Source organism: Anolis sagrei, chromosome 11 (genome assembly GCF_037176765.1).
Source record: "Anolis sagrei isolate rAnoSag1 chromosome 11, rAnoSag1.mat, whole genome shotgun sequence".
Taxonomy (NCBI): Eukaryota; Metazoa; Chordata; class Lepidosauria; order Squamata; family Dactyloidae; genus Anolis; species Anolis sagrei.
This window is the reverse complement of record NC_090031.1, coordinates 16,669,572-16,691,716: the sequence shown is the minus strand read 5'-3', so window position 1 is coordinate 16,691,716 and position 22,145 is coordinate 16,669,572. Positions and strand designations below refer to the sequence as shown.

The 22,145-nt window shown below is 41.5% G+C and overlaps 1 protein-coding gene across 8 annotated transcripts in view; it reads right to left on the bottom strand.

The window, feature by feature from the left end:
* DNM1 (dynamin 1) overlaps positions 1-22,145 on the bottom strand; it is a 164,058-nt gene that overhangs the window by 59,851 nt on the left and 82,062 nt on the right. For all 8 annotated transcript variants that reach the window (XM_060757179.2, XM_060757181.2, XM_060757183.2 and 5 more), the window contains one exon: positions 14,802-14,915. In XM_060757179.2, the coding sequence (XP_060613162.2) occupies positions 14,802-14,915 (114 nt within the window). The remainder of the gene's footprint in view (positions 1-14,801; positions 14,916-22,145) is intronic.

The window sequence follows — 22,145 nt, the reverse complement described above, 5'->3', positions numbered from 1 at the left end:
TCTTGGAGTCTGTTAGGAAGATTGGTAGCAAATTAGAAAAGAAATCAGCTGATGTTCATTGCCTGAAGGCGATCCAGAAAGAAGACCAAACTGGAAGTTGGTTTGTTTCGTATCAAAAGCATTGCATAAATTAATATAAAACTAATTAAAATAGGAGTGCAGGCAGTTAAATATCTTTTGACCCAAAACGCGCAACAGCAACGGCATTGTCTCTAGCCTCCAACAATTCCTCCTCTGTACATGAGGCAGGACAGAGTGGACAAGCATACAGATGCAGAGTTGTCTGTTCTGCTCCACAGTCACACAAGGTGTGTGATTCTTTTAGGTAGTGGAAGTACGAAAGAGCATCTATTCCAGGTTTCTAAATCTATTCCACTAGTCCTAGTGCCATGCCCAGGGCTGAATCCCCAAATAATAATAAAGGAATGCTTGGGCTGTATTCACAGTGCTGTCATTCTCCACCTGAAGGGGTCAGGAATAGATGGCCTTTGGGGATCCCTCCCAAAATCAGGAATCTATCTATCCATCCATCCATCCACCTATCTCTATCTCTATCTCTTGATCGATCTCCACCTGAAGGGGTCCTCCCAAAATCAGGAATAGATGGCCTTTGGGGATCCCTCCCAAAATCAGGAATCTATTCATCCACCCATCCATCCATCCACCCATCTCTATCTCTATCTCTACCTCTATCTCTTGATCGATCTCCACCTGAAGGGGTCAGGCTAGATGGCCTTTGGGGATCCCTCCCAAAATCAGGAATAGATGGCCTTTGGGGATCCCTCCCAAAATCAGGAATCTATCTATCCATCCATCCATCCACCTATCTCTATCTCTTGATCGATCTCCACCTGAAGGGGTCAGGCTAGATAGCCTTTGGGGATCCCTCCCAAAATCAGGAATAGATGGCCTTTGGGGATCCATCCCAAAATCAGGAATCTATCTCTCTATCTCTCTATCTCTCTATCTCTCGATTGATCTCCACCTGAAGGGGCTAGATGGCCTTTGGAGATCCCTCCCAAAATCAGGATGCTATCTATCTATCTATCTATCTATCTATCTATCCATATCTCTATCTCTATCTCTATCTCTATCTCTATCTCTATCTCTATCTCTATCTCTATCTCTCCACCTGAAGGGGTCAGGCTAGATGGCCTTTGGAGATCCCTCCCAAAATCAAGAATCTATCTATCTATTTATCTATCTATCTATCCATCCATCTCTATCTCTATCTATATCTCTCTCTATCTCTATCTCTCGATTGATCTCCACCTGAAGGAGTTGGGCTAGGTGGTCTTTGGTGGTCCCTCACAACCATAGGAATCCATCCACCCATCCATCCATATCTCCATCTCCATCTCCATCTCTCTATCTATCTATCTATCTATCTATCTATCTATCTATCTATCTATCTATCGATCTTCCACCTGAAGGAGTCAGGCTAGGTCGTCTTTGGGGATCCCTGCCAGCACTAGGAATCTCCATCCATCCCCCACTCTCTCTCTCCACCTGGCCCTCCCAACACTAGGAATCTATCTGCCTATCTTACCTGTCTATCTAGTTACTATAAGTTCCCAATTGTGCATTAGGTTACTATATGTTCACAATTAGCCATTATGTCCAAGCCTAGTGGCTGCCTCTTTTGAACAGGGACGGAGCATCTGAAACATGACCTTCCCAGCATCCCTACTTGGCCAGACCTCTCATGGCCCAAAGTGGAGGGCACTCACTGGCAGGAGGACACAGGTTTGGTCAAGGAATGGAGGCAACCACAGCAAGAGCTCCTGTCCGTCGTGGCTGCCTGACCGATCAGGGATCCAGCCCACGGGGGAGGCTGACGAAGGAAAAGAAAACAGAAAGTGGATCCAAAAATAAGAAGGGCTCTTGGACACGAGACGCAGGGCAAGGAGCCCGCTTGCCGCCCCCGCTTTGGCACTTCCACCTCATCTGTTTCCCCATTACAACACTGAGCAAGCGGCAGGCACAATCCCCCATCTGCTATGACTTTGGCCCGTCACATTCCAGCTTTTGTGGGGAGGGGGAAGGGACACAAGGCAGCTCCTCGCTTTTGCGGGAAAAGGCTGGTATTTTGCTGCTAATGGGGCCCAGATGTTCCCACCAACGGATCCCCTGGAACAGAGTGAGGAAAGAAGGAAAGAAGGAAGGAAGGAAGGAAAGAAAGGCCAGAGCAGAGGTGCCATGGCCGGTTTCGTGGCCAGTCTGCTCCTTCTACATTTGAGCAAAGGATAAGAGGGATCCTCTCACCCAGGCGTGGGCACAATTAGGCCCTCCAGATGTTTTAGACTCCAACTCCCATCATTCCTAACAGCCTCAGGCCCTTTCCTTTCCCACCTCAGCTGCATTTCACTCTATGGTGTTTAAAGTAATGTCCAACTGCATTCATTCCATAGTGTAGATGCACCCAGAAAAGGGCATGGACCTTGGGAAACTATAACTCCCAGGAACACATAGTATGGAGCTATGGTATTTAAAGTAGGTTCCAAGAGCATTCAGTCCATAGTGTAAATGCACCCAGAGAAGGGTATAGACCTTGGGAAACTATAACTTCCAGGACCGCATAGTACAGAGCTATGTTATTTAAAGTAGGTTCCAAGAGCATTCAGTCCATAGTGTAAATGCACCCAGAGAAGGGTATGGACCTTGGGAAACGATAACTCCCAGGACCTCATAGTACAGAGCTATGTTATTTAAAGTAGGTTCCAAGAGCATTCATTCCATAGTGTAAATGCACCCAGAGAAGGGTATGGACCTTGGGAAACTATAACTCCCAGGAACACATAGTATGGAGCTATGGTATTTAAAGTGGGGTCCAAGAGCATTCATTCCATAGTGTAAATGCACCCAGAGAAGGGTATGGACCTTGGGAAACTATAACTCCCAGGAACACATAGTATGGAGCTATGGTATTTAAAGTGGGGTCCAAGAGCATTCAGTCCATAGTGTAAATGCACCCAGAGAAGGGTATGGACCTTGGGAAACGATAACTCCCAGGACCTCATAGTACAGAGCTATGTTATTTAAAGTAGGTTCCAAGAGCATTCATTCCATAGTGTAAATGCACCCAGAGAAGGGTATGGACCTTGGGAAACTATAACTCCCAGGAACACATAGTATGGAGCTATGGTATTTAAAGTGGGGTCCAAGAGCATTCATTCCATAGTGTAAATGCACCCAGAGAAGGGTATGGACCTTGGGAAACTATAACTCCCAGGACCATATAGTATGGAGCTATGGTATTTAAAGTAGGTTCCAAGAGCATTCATTCCATAGTGTAAATGCACCCATAAAAGGGTATGGACCTTGGGAAACTATAACTCCCAGGACCACATAGTATAGAGCTATGGTATTTAAAGTAGGTTCCAAGAGCATTCATTCCATAGTGTAAATGCACCCAGAGAAGGGTATGGACCTTGGGAAACTATAACTTCCAGGACCGCATAGTATAGAGCTATGGTATTTAAAGTAGGTTCCAAGAGCATTCATTCCATAGTGTAAATGCACCCATAGAAGGGTATGGACCTTGGGAAACTATAACTCCCAGGACCACATAGTATAGAGCTATGGTATTTAAAATGGGGTCCAAGAGCATTCATTCCATACTGCGACTCGACTGATGGGATTGTTTTATGGTTTAAATAACTGTTTTGATATTTGATGATGTACTGTTTTTAATATAATTTATGTTTAAAGTGTGGTTTTACTGTTGTAGTTGTAAGGCATTGAATTTTTGCCATTATTTATGTGTAAACCACTTTGAGTCCCCCTCGGGATGAGAAAAGCAGTATATAAATGCTGTAAATAAATAATAAATAAATGCACCCAAAGAAGGGTATGGACCTTGGAAAACAGTAACTCCCAGAAGTGCACAATATGGAAACATGGCACAATAACAACAGGCATTTAAAATGGGTCCTGACTGTATTTATTCTCCAATGCAGATGCACCCAGAGAAGGGTACGGACCTTGGAAAACTATGACTCCCAGGAGTGCACAATATGGAGATGTGGCATAATAATAATAATAATAATAATAATAATAATAATAATAATAATAATAATAAGAGGCATTTAAAATGGGTCCTGACTGCATTTATTCTCCAATAAATGCACCCAGAGAAGGGTATGGACCTTGGAAAACTATAACTCCCAGGACTGCACTGCATGGATACATAGAATACTACTACTACTACTACTACTAATAATAATAATAATAATAATAGGCATTTAAAATGGGTCCTGACTGTATTTATTCTCCAATACAGATGCACCCAGAGAAGGGTATGGACCTTCGGAAACTATAACTCCCAGGACTGCACTGCATGGATACATAGAATACTACTACTACTACTAATAATAATAATAATAATAATAATAATAATAATAGGCATTTAAAATGGGTCCTGACTGCATTTATTCTCCAATGCAGATGCACCCAGAGAAGGGTATGGACCTTCGGAAACTATAACTCCCAGGACTGCACTGCATGGATACATAGAATACTACTACTACTACTACTAATAATAATAATAATAATAATAATAGGCATTTAAAATGGGTCCTGACTGCATTTATTTTCCAATGCAGATGCACCCAGAGAAGGGTATGGACCTTGGAAAACTATAACTCCCAGGACCACATAGTATGGAGCTATGGTATTTAAAGTAGGGTCCAAGAGCGTTCATTCCATAGTGTAAATGCACCAAGAGAAGGGTATGGACCTTGGAAAACTATAATTCCCAGGACTGCACTACATGGATACATAGAATATTACTATTACTATTAGTAGTAGTAGTAGTAGTAATAATAATAATAATAATAATAATAATAGGCATTTAAAATGGGTCCTGATTGCATTTATTCTCCAATGCAGATGCACCCAGAGAAGGGTATGGACCTTGGGAAACTATAACTCCCAGGACTGCACTGCATGGATACATAGAATACTAACATTACTACTACTACTACTACTAATATTAATAATAATAATAATAATAATAATAATAATAATAATAATAATAATATCGGCATTTATTCTCCAGTGCAGATGCACCCAGAGAAGGGTTTAGATCTTGGGAAACTGCAGCTTCCAAGACCATCTCATGGAGACATGGCATGATGGTCTCTTTTTTGGCTGACCCTCAGAAAAGGCTGCCCCTGTTCTTGTGTGCAGGATGCGTTGCTCACAGTCTCAATTCCTCCCACTCCTGGCACCCAAAGCAGTTAACAACACGATTAAGAAAACAGGAGCAGCGAAGAAACACAGGAACGATGTGAGTTCAAACAACTCCTGAACGAAAACAGTCAAAGTCATATCAGAAAGATAGAGAAAGAAAAGAAGAACGAGTGCAGCTAAGGACTGCAGAACAGGATGGAGGAGGGATTTCTCTGATTCCTTACACCCATTGTTATTATATCTCAATTTGCTGTTATTTTATTGATATGATTTCCATTGTGTTTTTTATCCGTTTCCTGTTCTAATTTTACAGTTTTAAGCCACTTGAAACCATTTCACCTGCCCTGGGAGTGTCACTCACCCAGGAGAAAGAAAGGCAATAAATAAACGTGAAACTAGTAAACATGCTGAATTGTGTCTGATTTCAGGCGTTAAGATGGAGCAGGCATGATCGATTCTTGGATGGGGAACTGCCAAGGAATGTCAGGTGCTGAAGGCTAGATTTCCGAGGACAGCCATGCCACGTTACTTCTGGATATTCCTTGCTTAAGAAAATCCAAAGGAATCAGGGCATTGGACTGCGAATTACTTGAAAGCATACACACTCACACATTTAAAAAGTTCTTTAATTGACAAGCAATAACTTTTTCAAATAACTCGGGCATTGCTGGGTACCCAAGCTTGTGTCTGTGTACACACACACAGATAGATAAATAAAGGCTAGTGTATGTACCTGTGTGTATATATGTATATAAATACACATACATACACATATAGATATATGCTAGTGTATGTGCCTGTGTGTATATATGTATAAATACACATACATACACATATGCTAGTGTGTATATGCTAGTGTATGTGTGTGTGTGTGTGTGTGTATATATATATATACATACATACACACACACAGATAGATAGATGCTAGTGTGTGTATGTATATGTGTATATATATATATCTATACACACACACACACATACACACACATGGTAGCATATGTGTATGTGTATATATAGAGAGACATGCTAGTGTATGTGTGTCTATGTATATATACACACCCACATATACACATATAGATATATACTAATGTATGTGCGTATGTATGTATATATATATACACACACATACACATACATAGATAGATGCTAGTGTATGTACATATATATACACACACATACTCATACACACATATAGATATATTTGTATGTGTGTGTGTGTATATATATATATATGCTAGTGTATGTGTGTATGTATATATACATAGACACATACACATACACACATATAGATATATACTAATTTATATGTGTATGTATATATATATACACACACACATAGATAGATGCTAGTGCATATATGTGCGTATATATATGTACACACACAGATAAATACTAGTGTATGTGCCTGTGTGTATATATGTATATATACACACACACTCATATACATATAGATATGCTAGTGCATATGTGTATGTATATATATATATACACACACACACATAAATACATGCTAGTGCATGTGTGTGTGTATATATATATATACACATACACGTACACACATATAGATATATGCTAGTATGAGTGTGTGTATATATACTTACACACACACATATATAAATATGTGCTAGTGCTAGTGTGTACACACACACACCCACACACCCACACACTGCCTCACAACCAGACACAGTTTGGTTTCATATTCTGAGAAGAAAAAAACTTAGTCTGATGATGAAAAGTAGCAGAAATTAAGAAAAAAAGATGTGTATATGTGCGTATGTGTGTGCTATAGGGGTTGGTGATGCTGAAGTGGAGCCGGAGGGGGAGGAAATAAAAACACATTCCCGCTTGCTTCCCCCTCCACCCACCCGTCCCTGGAACAAAGGCCCCTTTCTTCAGCTCCATCAGCACTTGGGTCTCCCTGCACTGATTTAAGGCATGGTGGCTGGCAGGTAGCTGTTTTAATAGGGGACCGCTATTTCCCCCATACGCACACACACACACACATACATCTGACTCCATCCTTGCAGCTGGATCTGGTTAAAAAAGGCTTAGGCTGCTCTACCACAGCCGCTCCCATCACCTCTAAGCAACTGCAGCAAAGGGGACCGGGGGGGGGGGGGCTTTCTGGCCACCTCTGGAATCCAGATGCAGCGGCCAACCAACTTGAACTCGACCTTTGGTTTCATTTTTTGTGAGTCCTTCATCCTCTCCTGCCTGCACATCTCACTCAGGAGGTGGTTTGTGCCATGCTTTCCCTTTCAAAACAGCTTGCAGAGTCTCCCAGCCACTGTTCACCCTCCAAAAGTAACTTTTCCAACTGTCAAAGTTAGGGAACTTCCTCAAATTCAAAAACTGTAATGTCAGGAGATATATATAGCCTGACATTTTATTTATGTGTGTGTGTGTATGTCAAGCGCTCTCTCTCTCTCTCTTTCTATATATATATATATATATATATATATATATATATATATATATGTACACAAACACACACATCAGGCCATATATATATAATGTCAGGCTCTATATGTGTGTGTGTGTATATATATATATGTGTGTGTGTGTGTGTATACACACACACATATACTGTATATACATACACATGTATGTGTGTGTGTGTGTGTGTGTATATATATATATATATATATATACATACACATACACACACACACATATATATAGAGCACAAACACACACATCAGGCCATATATATATAATGTCAGGCTCTATATGTATGTGTGTGTGTGTGTATATATATGTGTGTGTGTATGTGTGTGTACACACACACACATATATATACATACACATATGTATATACATACATACATACATACATATACATATACATATATATATATATGTATGTGTGTGTCAGGCTATATATATGTCAGGATATCTATGTGTGTGTGTATAGCCTGGCATTATATATATAGCCTGACATTTATATTATATTATATTATATTATTATATTATATTATTATATTATATTTAGCCTGACATTACATATATATTTATGTATAGCCTGACATTACATGTATAGCCTGACATTGAACACACACACACACATATATAGGGCATTTGTATCAAAGTTGGCCATGCCGGGTCTGTGTGCCAAGTTTGGTCCAGATCCTACCATGCCTGGTTCTTTCCTCTCTGGAGAAGGGTGAACTACAACTCCCAGATTCAAGGTCAATCACCTCAAACCCTGCCTGTATGCACAGTTGGCCATGTTGGGTCTGTGTGCCAAGTTTGGTCCGGATCCATTGTTGGCTGGGTTCCGTGGTCTCTAGGTAAAGGTGAACTACAACTCCCATATGCCAAGGACAATCATCCCGCAAATCCTGCCTGTGTTTCAAGTTTGATCTGGATTTATTGTTGGTTGGGGGGGGGGGAGGAGGGGTCAAGTGCTCTGTTTTGATGCAGGGTGAACTATAACTTCCATCAGCCCCCCCCCCCCCCCCAGTATGTTCAGTTGCGGATCAATTCCTCTGTTTGCTGTGTACAACAGAAAATAATAGGAAAGTGTTATTGGAGAGGCAGTGGGCGGGATCATGCCACATCCATGGAGAGAGTAAGGAACACTGGGATGTCTGTTCTGGAGGAAAACAGAAAATCTAGGATGAAATTGTCCCCATGTAAAGGCCTTGACTTGGGTGGTGGGCAGTATGGCGTTTACGGAGGACATTGGCAGGGCTCTTGGACATGTTCATGGTGCTCACAATAACCTGCAATGTCATTGGAGGGAGGGCCAGTCTCCTGAGTGGTGGGAGCTATAGCTGTTTGTGGAGGCAGGAGTTTGTCTGTGTAAGTGGACATCCCTGCCACATACACACATACACATGTTCACTTTTATTATGTGTATAGAGCAGTGGTTCTCAACCTGTGGGTCCCCAGGTGTTTTGGCCTACAACTCCCAGAAATCCCAGCCAATTTACCAGCTGTTAGGATTTCTGGGAATTGAAGGCCACAACATCTGTGGACCCACCGGTTGAGAACCACTGGTATAAAGGGATAGTAGGATCACTGCCCAAGAATTGTTGCAATGAGAAGAGTGGGGCAACAGAAGAATCTTGCTGTATTCTTGATTCAAAGGTGTCACTGGGATTCCCAGAAAGAAGGAATTCTGACAAGGACAGAGATTAAGACTGAAATGGGAGCGATAGCCAATACTCCAGAGGACAGGAGCAGGATTCAGAACGATCTTGACAGATTAGAGAGACGGGCCAAAACTAACAAAATGAAGTTCAACAGGGACAAATGCAAGACACTCCACTTAGGCAGAAAAAACGAAATGCAAAGATAAAGAATGGGGGACGATGCCTGGCTCGAGAGCAGTACGTGTGAAAAAGATCTTGGAGTCCTCGTGGACAACAAGTTAAACATGAGCCAACAATGTGATGTGGTGGCAAAAAAAGCCAATGGGATTTTGGCCTGCATCAATAGGAGCCTAGTGTCTAGATCTAGGGAAGTAATGCTACCCCTCTATTCCGCTTTGGTTAGACCACACCTGGAATATTGTGTCCAATTCTGGGCACCACAATTGAAGAGAGATCTTGACAAGCTGGAATGTGTCCAGAGGAGGGCGACTAAAATGATCAAGGGTCTGGAGAACAAGCCCTATGAGGAGCGGCTTAAGGAGCTGGGCATGTTTAGCCTGAAGAAGAGAAGGCTGAGAGGAGATATGATAGCCATGTATAAATATGTGAGAGGAAGTCACAGGGAGGACGGAGCAAACTTGTTTTCTTCTTCCCTGGAGACAAGGATGCAATGGAGCAATGGCTTCAAACTACAAGAAAGGAGATTCCATCTGAAGATTAGGAAGAACTTCCTGACTGTGAGAGCTGTTCAGCAGTGGAACTCTCTGCCCCGGAGTGTGATGGAGGCTCCTTCTTTGGAAGCTTTTAAACATAAGCTGGATGGCCATCTGTCAGGGGTGATTTGAATGCAATATTCCTGCTTCTTGGCAGGGGGTTGGACCGGATGGCCCATGAGGTCTCTTCCAACTCTTAGATTCTATGATTCTATGAAAGAAAAGCAAAGAAAGAGCGCAAAGGATGCCACCCTGCCTGAGATCTCAAGCAGTCCGTTGCGCCGAATGGAGGTTTTGGTGTTCCAAAGACAGGGCAATCTTTTATTACAAAACCATGTGGTTTGAAATAAGGAACATCTGGAAACGTAGGGCTCAAGTTGCAAGAAGAAGAGGCCGCACTCTCAGAGTGTTCTTTTCATCAGGCAGGAATGGAAAACTAAACTAGTGAAAGGCTGTTTCACACACGAAGGGTTTTGGGAAGGGGAAAGCGGGAAATGTCTGCCATCATGTGTGAACACGGTATGCTCCCCATGGAAAGAATGTGACTGTATTCTGCATGAACAAGAATGGTTTTGGCCATCAAACTGGAACCCATGATACTGTCTTCTCTTCCAAAGGTTGAAATGCCCTTGGGGGATCCTTGACTCATCATCTGGATAAATATGATACTTGCCGTGCCAAAGCTAGATGCCTTCCATTGCTGTTTGTATCCTGCACAATCCATTTGTATATTTACTCACACGGATCCAAGGCAGGCTCTGACATTAGATGGTGGGGGATAGAGCATCTTTGTCCTGTCTTCCTAAAGTGTCTCCAACCTTTGCTTCATGTCTTGTCCTTTTGGACAGGAGAATTCAGGCTTAGCTTCTCACTTATGCAGCGTTGCCTGAACTGAACTTAAGGTAAACAAGTGAAATGTCCCTGCTGAATGAAGAGGAAATTATTGTACAAATGGTATCGTACACCCTGCCAATTAGCATACTACTATAAAAAGGGGAGTAATCAGTGCTGGCATGGATGCCATCAGAAAGGGCAGTTTATGCACATGATGTGGGAATGTGAATATGTACAATATTTTTGGCAGACTATACAAAATGAGTCAAATCAAATGCTAGGAAATGAGTGGGTCATAACAAAGAAAATAGCAGTATTAGGGAAAAGAGAGGAAACGGGAAATAAAAGGGAAATAAAAGAAGTAATAATAGAATGTGCACAAGCAGTAATAGTATTAGGGTGGAAAGATAAATCAAAATGGACAATAAATAAATGGTACCAATATATGGTGGAGCAAATGGAATTTGAAATTATGAATATGGAATTAAATGATTTGAAAATTAAGGAAAATAGAATGAGAGAAATGGAAGAAAGATGGACAAGGGTAAAGAACTATATTATGAATCATTCTGGAGATCAAGCCATAAGAAATAAGATAGAAATGTTATATAGCATACAGGATGGAAATGTATAAAGATAAAGATATAATGAAAATGTAAAAGAAAACAATCCTTGTGTTGGTGGTGGGAATTGTAAATGTCTTGTGTGTGCATGGTTTGTGTTTTTTTTTGTACTGTTAAAATAAAAATTAAAAAAAGAGATGTCCCTGCTGATTTCTAGCATATTTTAGATATCCAAAAACTGCCAACATATCCCCCAATCTTTCCAACATTTTCTGCATTTTTTATTATAGTTATGACTATAGCTCCCTTTACTATTCTTTTAATCATTCTCAGAATTCTTACTTATTTGTCAATAAAACAAAAAAGGAATAATGTATTACCTTTGAGATGAATGGAGACAAATAATTTTATTTTCTGGGCTGCAGTATTGCACCCCAGGCCTGGAAACACCTATGACCACCTATGACCACACATGAGTCCAGGAATATAAGCAAACATTTTATGGTAAAAACCATATAAAAAGCATATAAAATCAGGAATAGGAAAGGAAGGTTTTGCAACAGATGATAACCAAACAATAATCCAAATGTCTCATAAAGTTTCAGAGGTGGCAAAGTCCAAGAACAGCCAGGAAACACAGATACAGCATAAGTCCATAATCCAGAAGGTATAACTAGTAACACTTGAACAGGAGTACATTAACTGGAACACAGAAAATGTCCAGGATACATTAAATCCAAAACCAAAGCTAGACTTGATCCAGGAATAAGATTTAGTTTCTCACTCTTACACAGCGTTGCCTGAACTGACCTTAATGGGTGTCTACTAAACATGTTTTTTAGTAGGTAAAGGTAAAGATTGTCCCCTGACATTATGTCCAGTCATGTCCGACTCTGGGGTGTGGTGCTCATCTCCATTTCTAAGCCAAAGAGCCAACGTTGTCCATAGACACCTCCAAGGTAATGTGGCCAGCATGACTGCATGGAGCGCCATTACCTTCCCACCGGAGCAGTACCTATCGATCTACTCACATTTGCATGTTTTCGAACTGCTAGGTTGGCAGAAGCTAGAGCTGACAGAAGAAACTCATGCCGCTCCCCAGAATCGAACCTGCGACCTTTCGGTCAACAAGCTCAGCAGCTCAGCACTTTAACCCACCGCGCCACCGGGTTTAGTAGACACCCATTAAATCATTTCGCTTCCTGTGAATTTCTTTCACAACTTTCCCACATAATCTCTCTGAATGACGCAATCAATTTTTGGCTTTGATGTGTAAACATAGAATTTTGTTTATCTCCGTCACTGCAGGTGGATTCCTCTAGGAACTCTCCTTACCACTCAGCTCTTCACTCAGGTCCTTATCTGCTGTAGCTACTTCTTACTCCCCTGAAAGCCCTTGAGGCCCTGCACTTTCCGAGCAGAAAGAACCATCTGTTCTCAGACTTGAGGACCCATCACTTTATGCCACAGGAAAGCTCACAATCCTCTCTAAATCATCAGTTAAACCATCAGCCTCTGGTGACTGATCTACAACATCCAGTTCATTTCATCAGTCGCAAGAAAATTATTTTTCTTGGTTAGTTTCAAAAGTGCAACAGGATGACTTTGTGCTTCTTTGTGCAGAAAACAGGCTAACGTGACTATGTCTTCCAATGGCTTGCTAACGTTATTCGTTTGGATTTTAAAAACTAGGCAGACAAACAGACGAGGCGGATGCAGGTAATCAAGTAAACTATATATTTAAAAACTGTGATTCTGACTTCTGCTTCCAATAAATGAAATCTTTATAGTAAAAGAAATCCATCCTCTGACTCCTCTTCCGAAATATAGGCCGGGGAGCGGAAATCCTTGCTCAAGTCTGATTTATTTTCTACATATACCAATTTGATTTATTAGCTAGACTCTGGCTGGGGGGAAAGGAGCTCACCGAGGAGCATTCTGTGTTTTTCTCTAAGAGTCAGAACCTTTTGTAAGCATGAGAACATCAGTCAGTTCCATCCTTTGGAAAATACGTTTTTGTCTGTTTCTGCATCCATATTTACTGCTTATTCACCTGAAGATACTTTTGTGCTCCTTCCTGAGATAACACAAGCACCACCCACATTATCCACAAAAAATATCCCCTCACACTTGTTTAGATCATTCAAAAATGGAAGGTAAAAAGGTATTAATGCACACAGAGGAAGCGAGGCAAAAATATTTGCAAATCTTCATTGGAAACACTACCTAGAAGTCTAGGCGAGTGTATTATGAGAGGTGCAGCTCACCAACAACGTATTCTGGGGTGCCATAATCTTGAATGGATAATTAACAACTATTAACTTTGCAGAAGAAAACTGCAAAAACCGTCTGGTTGATGTGCCCACTTTTTGCAACCCTTCTTAGAAGTTTTCTAGAAGATTCCGAACTGTCTGTGCAGGCGCAGGAATTACAAAATGTGCGATTCACAGGGACAACGATGGGGAAACTACATTGTTTAGTCCAGGGATCCTCAAACTAAGGCCTGAGGGCTGGATACGGCTGTCCGAGGTAATTTACCCGGCCCTCACTCAGGGTCAACTTAAGTCTGAAACGACTTGAAAACACACAACAACAACAACAACAATCCTATCTCATCAGGCAAAAGCAGGCCCACACTTCCCATTGAAATACTAATAAGTTTATATATTTGTTAAAATTGTTCATATGAATTATTGTATTGTTTTTAAGAGTTTTTTTCACTCCAAAAATGTGGTGTGCATAGCAATTCATTCATGTTTTTTTCAAATTATAATCCAGCCCTCCAACAGTTTGAGGGACTGTGACCTGGCCCTTGGTTTAAAAAGTTTGAGGACCCCTGGTTTAACCGGTATTGCACCACCTGATATCCGCTAGGAAGTAGCAGCCTGTAATGAAAGGACCAAGGCATTGACACCTCCGGCTCATCCTCTATTCGGATATCAGCCAGCAATAGCTTCCTATACTTGCAGGAAAGCTTCAGCAAGCAAGAGTCCAAAAGTGGCAGGCTAAAACTTGGAATCTTAACCCATGGCTGAGACCGGATGAGAAACTCCCTCCTGGGCACACAAAAGACTGAGTGACTTGGAAGGCGCTCTGGCACCATGAGATGCAGAGCCGATCTTAGAAATGGGGTTACAAAGTGGAGTCCGTGACATGCAAGTGTGGAGAAGACCAAACGACAGACCAATTACTATAATATGGTCTGAGCCCGACCACATGCACAATCGAGGACCTTCTCACAGAGGCGTTCCAAGTGGGCAGCTTCTGGTCAAAGGACATTTAGTGTCATGCCATTTTGTGGTTTTCTATACATTATAACTGTCTCCTTAATTTGCTTCTGACACAATAAATATAAAACAAATCTGGAAGTTCAGTATCCAACACCGTTTCGGAGTCCTTACCTCATCATCCTTGTACCAGGAGAGATTCTCTGCCGTTAAAACAAACCAGTATTCTTTCGAGCCGCCCTTCATGATGCCGATATTGTTGATTGTGAGCCATCCCTTGCGGATCACCTATGTTTTCAAAAGACAGATCAGTTACACACACGGCCATATGACTCAGGGGACGAGTAGAGAGAGAATGGCACCACACACAGTCACAGCAGTAGCACATCACACAGTTGCTTGGCTCACCTCCAGGAAGGATGAACCTAAGCTGACCTGTTCAGATTCACGGGAAACCAGGAGGAAAGCCCGGCAGCAAATGCCAAGGACCATGCAAGAACCCATCTAACTGGGCACACATAGATTTTGCTCAGAACACATGGTGAAAAACCCTCCAGAGCTGCAATGAAGAGTATCAAACCCTGTGGTTCTGTTGCCACCGGTGGAAAATCTGGATGAGGGTGAACAAATTGAAGTTGAGTCCAGACAAGACAGAGCTACTCGTGGTCAGTCGCAAGGCCGAACAGGGCATAGGGTTACAGCCTGTGTTGGACGGGGTTACACTCCCCCTGAAGACGCAGGTTCGCAGTTTGGGAGTGATCCTGGACTCACCGCTGAGCCTGGCCCGTAGCCAGGATTTTGATTCGAGGGGTACTGAGTTTGATTCCGGGGGGGGGGGGGGGGTGTGTGTGCTGAATTTGATTCAAAGGTGGGGGAGCTGAGGATCTACCCTAGCAAACCTTTTGTATCATTATCCCAATAGCCCCATGCATATGGGATATATTGAGTATGGTGATCAGATCATGATATGAATAAATAATGTACAGTAAGGCCTTTTCGCGGACCACTCTGAGAATTTCAGAGGGGAGGGGGTCTGAAGCCCCTCAAGCCCCCCCCCCCCCCCTCCGGCTACATGCCTGGCGGTATATAAATAAAGTTTTTTTATTATTATTATTATTTATTTTTTTCAAATTATAATCCAGCCCTCCAACAGTTTGAGGGTCTATGACCTGGCCCTCTGTTTAAAAAGTTTGAGGACCCCTGCCCTAAACGGTTCTGGCCCAGACTACCTGTCCGAATATATGTCCTGGTACGAACCATCACGAAACTTAAGATCATCTGGAGAAACCCTGATCCCAATCCCACTGCCATCGCAAAGGCAACTGGAGGGAATGAGGGACAGGGCCTTCTCAGCAGTGGCCCCCTGCCTGTGGAACGCTCTCCCCAGAGACATCAGATTAGCTACCTCCCTCCTGTCATTTAGATCAGTGAGCAGCAAGTGAAAGAAGACTTAAGCAACTTATGGCAATGATTTGACCCGGACTTGATTTTGGATTCTGATTTTTAATAGGCACATGTTAATTGTTTTAACTTACTGTTTTAATATTTTTAATGTACTGTTGATTGTTTTATGATGATGGCACCATATGGTGCTTCTGTGAGGCTGCCCTGAGTCCCCCCGCGGTGTATAAATATAGGAAATCAATCAGTCAATCAAACCATAGCAATCAACAGACGTCTAAAGTCAGAAGGAAGACAACACTATTCAATATGGTCACACATTTTCCTAAGAACACAAGGTCACTATTACAAACATGATGGAAGAGAAGAGTCAATGTCCAAATCAGAGGAAATGTTGACATTGGTTGACCCTTGCCTCCCGAAGATACTCAGTGATGTAGATAAACAGAGGTGGATGCGTTCTGCAATTTGGCACAGCTGCAGAGAAAGGGCAAGCCTTGGTAGTGGGCACAGGTCTTCAGTATCCGTTTTATTAAAGCACGTTTTTAGTCCTTTAGAAATACGTTGGCCATTGTTAAGTGAAATCTCGGAAAATGAGAGCGCGGTCGCTTTCGCCGCTGTCCATATGATTCAGCCCAGGTCTCTCTGCGGAATCAATTATGCAAAGATATGCAGCTCTGCTGATGATAAATATTTCATATGGACTGCAGAATCTTTTACTTTGTGAAAATGCAAAGCACACACTGCCTTGTTTAGACATCACTGTGTAACAAAGACAGAGTCAATCAAAAAAAAAATTAGGGGGAGAGAGAAATGCAGACAGGCAACAAACAAAAGAAGTTATTTTGCTTTTAAAGCACAATGAGAGGCTGGAAACAAAGGTGCATCTGGAATTCATCTCCTGAACGTGAGATGGGAATGGTTGCGAGACAACAAATGAGAGAGCAGGATATGTGTACAGTTGGTTACCAAAGGCAAATGAGAAACCTATACTGAACGACATGTTAGCGCAAAATCTCTACATCCCATGAAGGACACCAAGCAGAGTGTAAATCTTTGCAACACTTCTAAACAGCTGATGGGCCTGTTTTAATATTGGTATATTGGTTTATTTTGAACTAGCCGTCCCCTGCCATGCATTGCTGTGGCCCAGTCTGTATATATGTGTTTTGTGTGTATATATATCTATATAAATAAAAATATAATGGTCGTTTGTGGGATTAACATAACTCAGAAACAACTGGACGAATCGACACCAAATTTGGACACAATACACAATACAACTATCAGGCCAACGAGTGACCATCACTCATAAAAACACCAAAAAATCACAATGGAAGGGACTTAAAAAGCCAAAGGATAAAAAAATCCATTACAATGCATGCGCATAACCATATATATATATATATATATATATATATATATATATACACACACACACACACACACACACACACACACACACACACACACATATACACACACAAACACACACACAAGCAAACACATATCTATACACAAAAACACTAATATATACACACACAAAGCACGTATACAGACTGGGCCACAGCAATGTGTGGCAGGGGGCGACTAGTATCTATATAAATAAAAATGTAATGGTCGTTTGTGGGATTAATATAACTCAAAAACAACTGGACAAATCAACACCAAATTTGGACACAATATACCTATCAGGCCAACGAGTGACCATCACTCATAAAAACACTGAAAAACACAGCAGAAGAGACATAAAAAAGCCAAAAAACAAAAATACATTACCACGCATGCACAAAACCACACATATATATGCAAACACATATACACAAATATATACGCACATATATAAACACAAAAAACACATACACACAGACTAGGCCACAGCAACACATGGCAGGGGACAACTAGTGTGTGTATATATTTGTGTATATGTGTGTTTGCGTATATATATGGTTTTATGCATGCGTTGTAATGTATTTTTTACTTTTTGGCTTTTTAAGTCCCTTCCACTATGTTTTTCAGTGTTTTTATGAGTGATGGTCACTTGTTGGCCTGAGAGGTGTATTGTGTCCAAATTTGATATCAATTCCCCCAGTGGTTTTTGAGTTATGTTAATCCCACAAATGAACATTACGTTTTTATTTATATAGACTAGCCGCCCCCTGCCACGCGTTGCTGTGGCCCAGTTTTTGTATATGTGTGTGTATATATATATGTGTGTTTGTGTATATATGTGTATATACGTTGTAATGCTTTTTTTGTTTTCTGGTTTTTTGTTTTCTGGTTTTTTAAGTCTCTTCTGCTGGGTTTCTAAGTATTATTATGAGTGATGGTCACTCGTTGGCCTGATAGGTGTATTGTGTCCAAATTTGGTGTCAACTCATCCAGTGGTTTTTGAGTTATGTTAATCCCACAAATGAACATTACATTTTTATTTATATAGATTGTATTGCAATATTTCCAACGTTTGTCGCTTTGAGTCTCCTTATGGAAAGACAAAGTGGGATATAAAAAACATAATAATCATCCAAATTGCTCCTTTTGGCTTCTTTGCTGTACCAGAGGGTAGACCATATAGAGAAAGCATGGGCAAACTTCGACCTTCTGGGTGTTTTGGACTACAACTCCCACAATTCCTAACAGTTGGTAGGTTGTTAGGAATTGTAGGAGTTGGAAGTCCAAAACACCTGGAGGGCCGAAGTTTGCCTTATATAGAGGGAAGGGGGAGTTCCGAGGGGTCCCCAAGAAGTAATAATGGGTAAAGGGAGACAAAGGAAAGAGAGACCATTAATTCAGGCTAGGGAATGGAAGAGACTGCTTGTGATTCCAAAATGGTCTCCTGATTTGCACCACTCAGATTAAGGGTGGCTCTGTTGAACGCCAGGTCTGTGAACGGAAAAACAACAATCATGCAGGGTTTAATCCTGGATGAGTCTGCAGACCTGGCGTGCATAACGGAGACCTGGTTGGATGAGGCTGGGGGTGAATCTCTCCCAACGTTGTCCATCAGGCCACTCCATGCAGCACCAAACTAGATCCGAAGGGCAAGGAGGTGGGGTCGCGGTGGCCTATTGGAATTCCATCTCCTTGACCAGATGCCTCATCCCACAATTGTTGTTTCTTTGTATAGTGTTTTAATTACTTTACTTCATATTTATATGTTATTGATTTATTTATGTTATGTATTGCTTTTATATGTCTGTTCGGCACTGAATGCTGTACACTGCTGTAAGTCCCTTCAGGAGTAAGAAGAGCTGTATAGAAATGCTGTAAATAAATAGTATATAAATATGTTGTGAAATATCCCAAGCTCAAGGGAGTGAAACTTGCTACAATGGTAGAACACATTGACCACTGTTAGCTCACCAAATTTCAGAACGTTTCACTTATCCATGAACTTTTGGCGAATTTTCAGTTCCTGTAAGAACTTTTTTTTTAATAATAAAGAAAATATGTTCCTCCTTTGAAAGTGTTATTTCCTGTTTAATTGTGTGGTCTTTACTTTGAAAGTAAATTGGAGCTTTCTGATGCTGATGCAGTCTGGGAAATGTAGTTCAGGGCAGGGCCTTTTGAATTCTCTGGCATAGGGCTCCTCCCTTCCCAAACTACATTTCCCAGGGTTCTGTTCTGTTCCCAGAATGCACTGCTCCCTTTTGCCTGCTGCTAATGTTAAGAGTGCATTAATTTCACAAAGGGAATGGCAAGGCACTAAGGCAGCCTTTGGCTTTGCTTCCTTGCACTGAATATGAAACTGACTTTGGAAGCCTTACGACACTTACAAAACTAAAACGAAAAAGTATGGGGTCAGTTTCAATACTAAAATATTGTGTATGGGCCACGCAAACGTGTCGGATATGGCTTCCAACTTACAAAACTTCCGATTTTCTTACGATTTCCAAAACTTCCGATTTTTTTGCACATTGCATCTGAACCTCAGAGTGCTTCAGGATAAAAGTGTTGGGACTCAGCCTGTGATTGAACCTGAGCCTGTGCTTGAACCTCTGAATGTGTTTCCGTCTCCTGATGTTTCTGTGTCTGATGTGGAATATGAGGAGGGAAATCAGTTCCCTGTTGCTTCTGATGTGGGGGATGCTGGGACTGACTCTGAGGTGCAAGGTGGAGACACTTTGGTCAATGAGTTTCATGCAGACACTGACAGAGAGGTTTCGGTGCAAAGGGCAGATTCTCATGAGAATGTTTCTGTCAGGCCTTGGGAGAAAGGTTTACTCCCTCCGTCTGTGAGCTCTCCAGATTCTAGTTTGGAAAACAGTCTGACACCTGGTAAAGCTAATGAGGAGTCAGATAAGCAGAGTTGGTGGCTAGAGAATCAAGAAGCCCAATGTTTATATAGATCTGAAAGAATTCGTCAATTAAACTCAAAGACTGGGGGAAAACAAAACCAGTTTTTGGGATTTAAGATTTGCCTATAAGAAATCTTGTCAGATCAGGCATCATTTGGAAACCAAGTTCTTGTGTTATGGAAGTCTTGGCCAAGGGATCTTGTTTCCATTGAGTTTTTTAGACTTTTGGATTGTCTTTACTTCCTGCTTAATTCCTGTCTGGACTAATGCTACTTTGGATTGCCTGTTTTTTGTGTGTGGACATTGCTTTGGGTTTCTACTGTTTATGGATGAATACTTTTTGAAACCTTCTGATTTTCTTACAAACATTTATTTCAACTTGCTATTTACTAAGCTTTAATAAAAGAAGATTTGATTCTTCACTCTTCGTGTGGTGTGTTTTAAGTCAGAGGGCTTCTTCTGGACCTGGAGTGCAACAAAAAGTGCCAATTCTGCAGATTTTGCGAAACCATTTTCTTTCCCAAAGACGTGAAAGGTGTCGCCATTCATTTTACCACAACCATGACTAAATTTGGTGAGAAAATATCCAACTGCCTTGCAGCACTGTTTCTAATCCTTGGGCCACTAATTTGCCTTTGCTGTTGTAAACCTAGGAGAACTCTGCAAACATCTGTGGAGCAGAATCTGGGCAGCACAACACTGCCAATGAAAAAATTCAGTTTGAAATAAAGCATATTTATAGTACAATTACTGGGTGAGTAAGGCTGTAAAGCATGCAAGTGGTTGCATTTTAAAGCAATCCGAAGAGATTAATGATGTATTGGGGCCCTTTTATTCTCAACCGACGTGAGCTGTTCTTCTTTTTCCTCCTTTCTTTTCCTTTCATTACAGAGAGGGCTGCTTTTCAGCACCGCGGCCTTCTGTTTCTAATCTTTCTGCTACACATTACTTCTGATTCAAACATTACAATTATTTTTTCAATATGTTCAGAAACAAACAAATTATGGACACATGGATGAGAAAGCAAAATAAAAGCACACTTCAATGAAACAAAGGCCACAAAAACGGGGAACGTGGTTATACAAAAATCACGTCTTGAATTGATTATTGTGTTTCAAGATGGAATCAAAGGTAACCAAATCAACGCAATTGGTTTCACTTTCTTTCTTCCTTCTCTTAACTGCACACAGTTCATTAGTTTTACTATATTTTCTCATTTCTCAGTGGGGGGAATTATTGAGGAATGCCATTTGGGAGCGATCAAAATTTCTGCTGCAGCGAGGAGACTTTCTATTCGAGATTGGTGCAGCTTTGAAAGAGAATGATGGATGGGACCCAGCAAGATCTGTTTGGGGATTGCAAAAGATTTTGCAGCCAGTCACTGCGTTGCGTAACGTTTTCCTTCCACCATTGTCCCAAACAGTGTATCTGGGTGCCATTCCAGCACACACGCAAAGACTCTGCATTCCCGCACAACATCACAATTTCTCTTGGCTGTTTTAATAACTGGGCTTTCTTTTTAAGTTCTGCAGATTAAGGCACGGCGCTTCATTGTGTTCTCTTTAAGGTTAAGGTGGGCTGGGCTTAGCATAGCGGGTTAAATTGCCGGCTGCAGAAAAATCTTGCTGATTGAAATGCCGGCAGTTCAAACCTGGGTTGGGGTACGCTCCTGCTGTCAGCTCAACTTCTACTGACCTAGCAGTTCAAAAACAGCAATGTGAGTAGATAAATAGGTCCCACTTTGGTGGGGAGGTGATAAAAGGCACCCATTTGGATGCCTTTAGCGAGTGTCTAAAGACAGCAAAGCTCTTCAGCATGG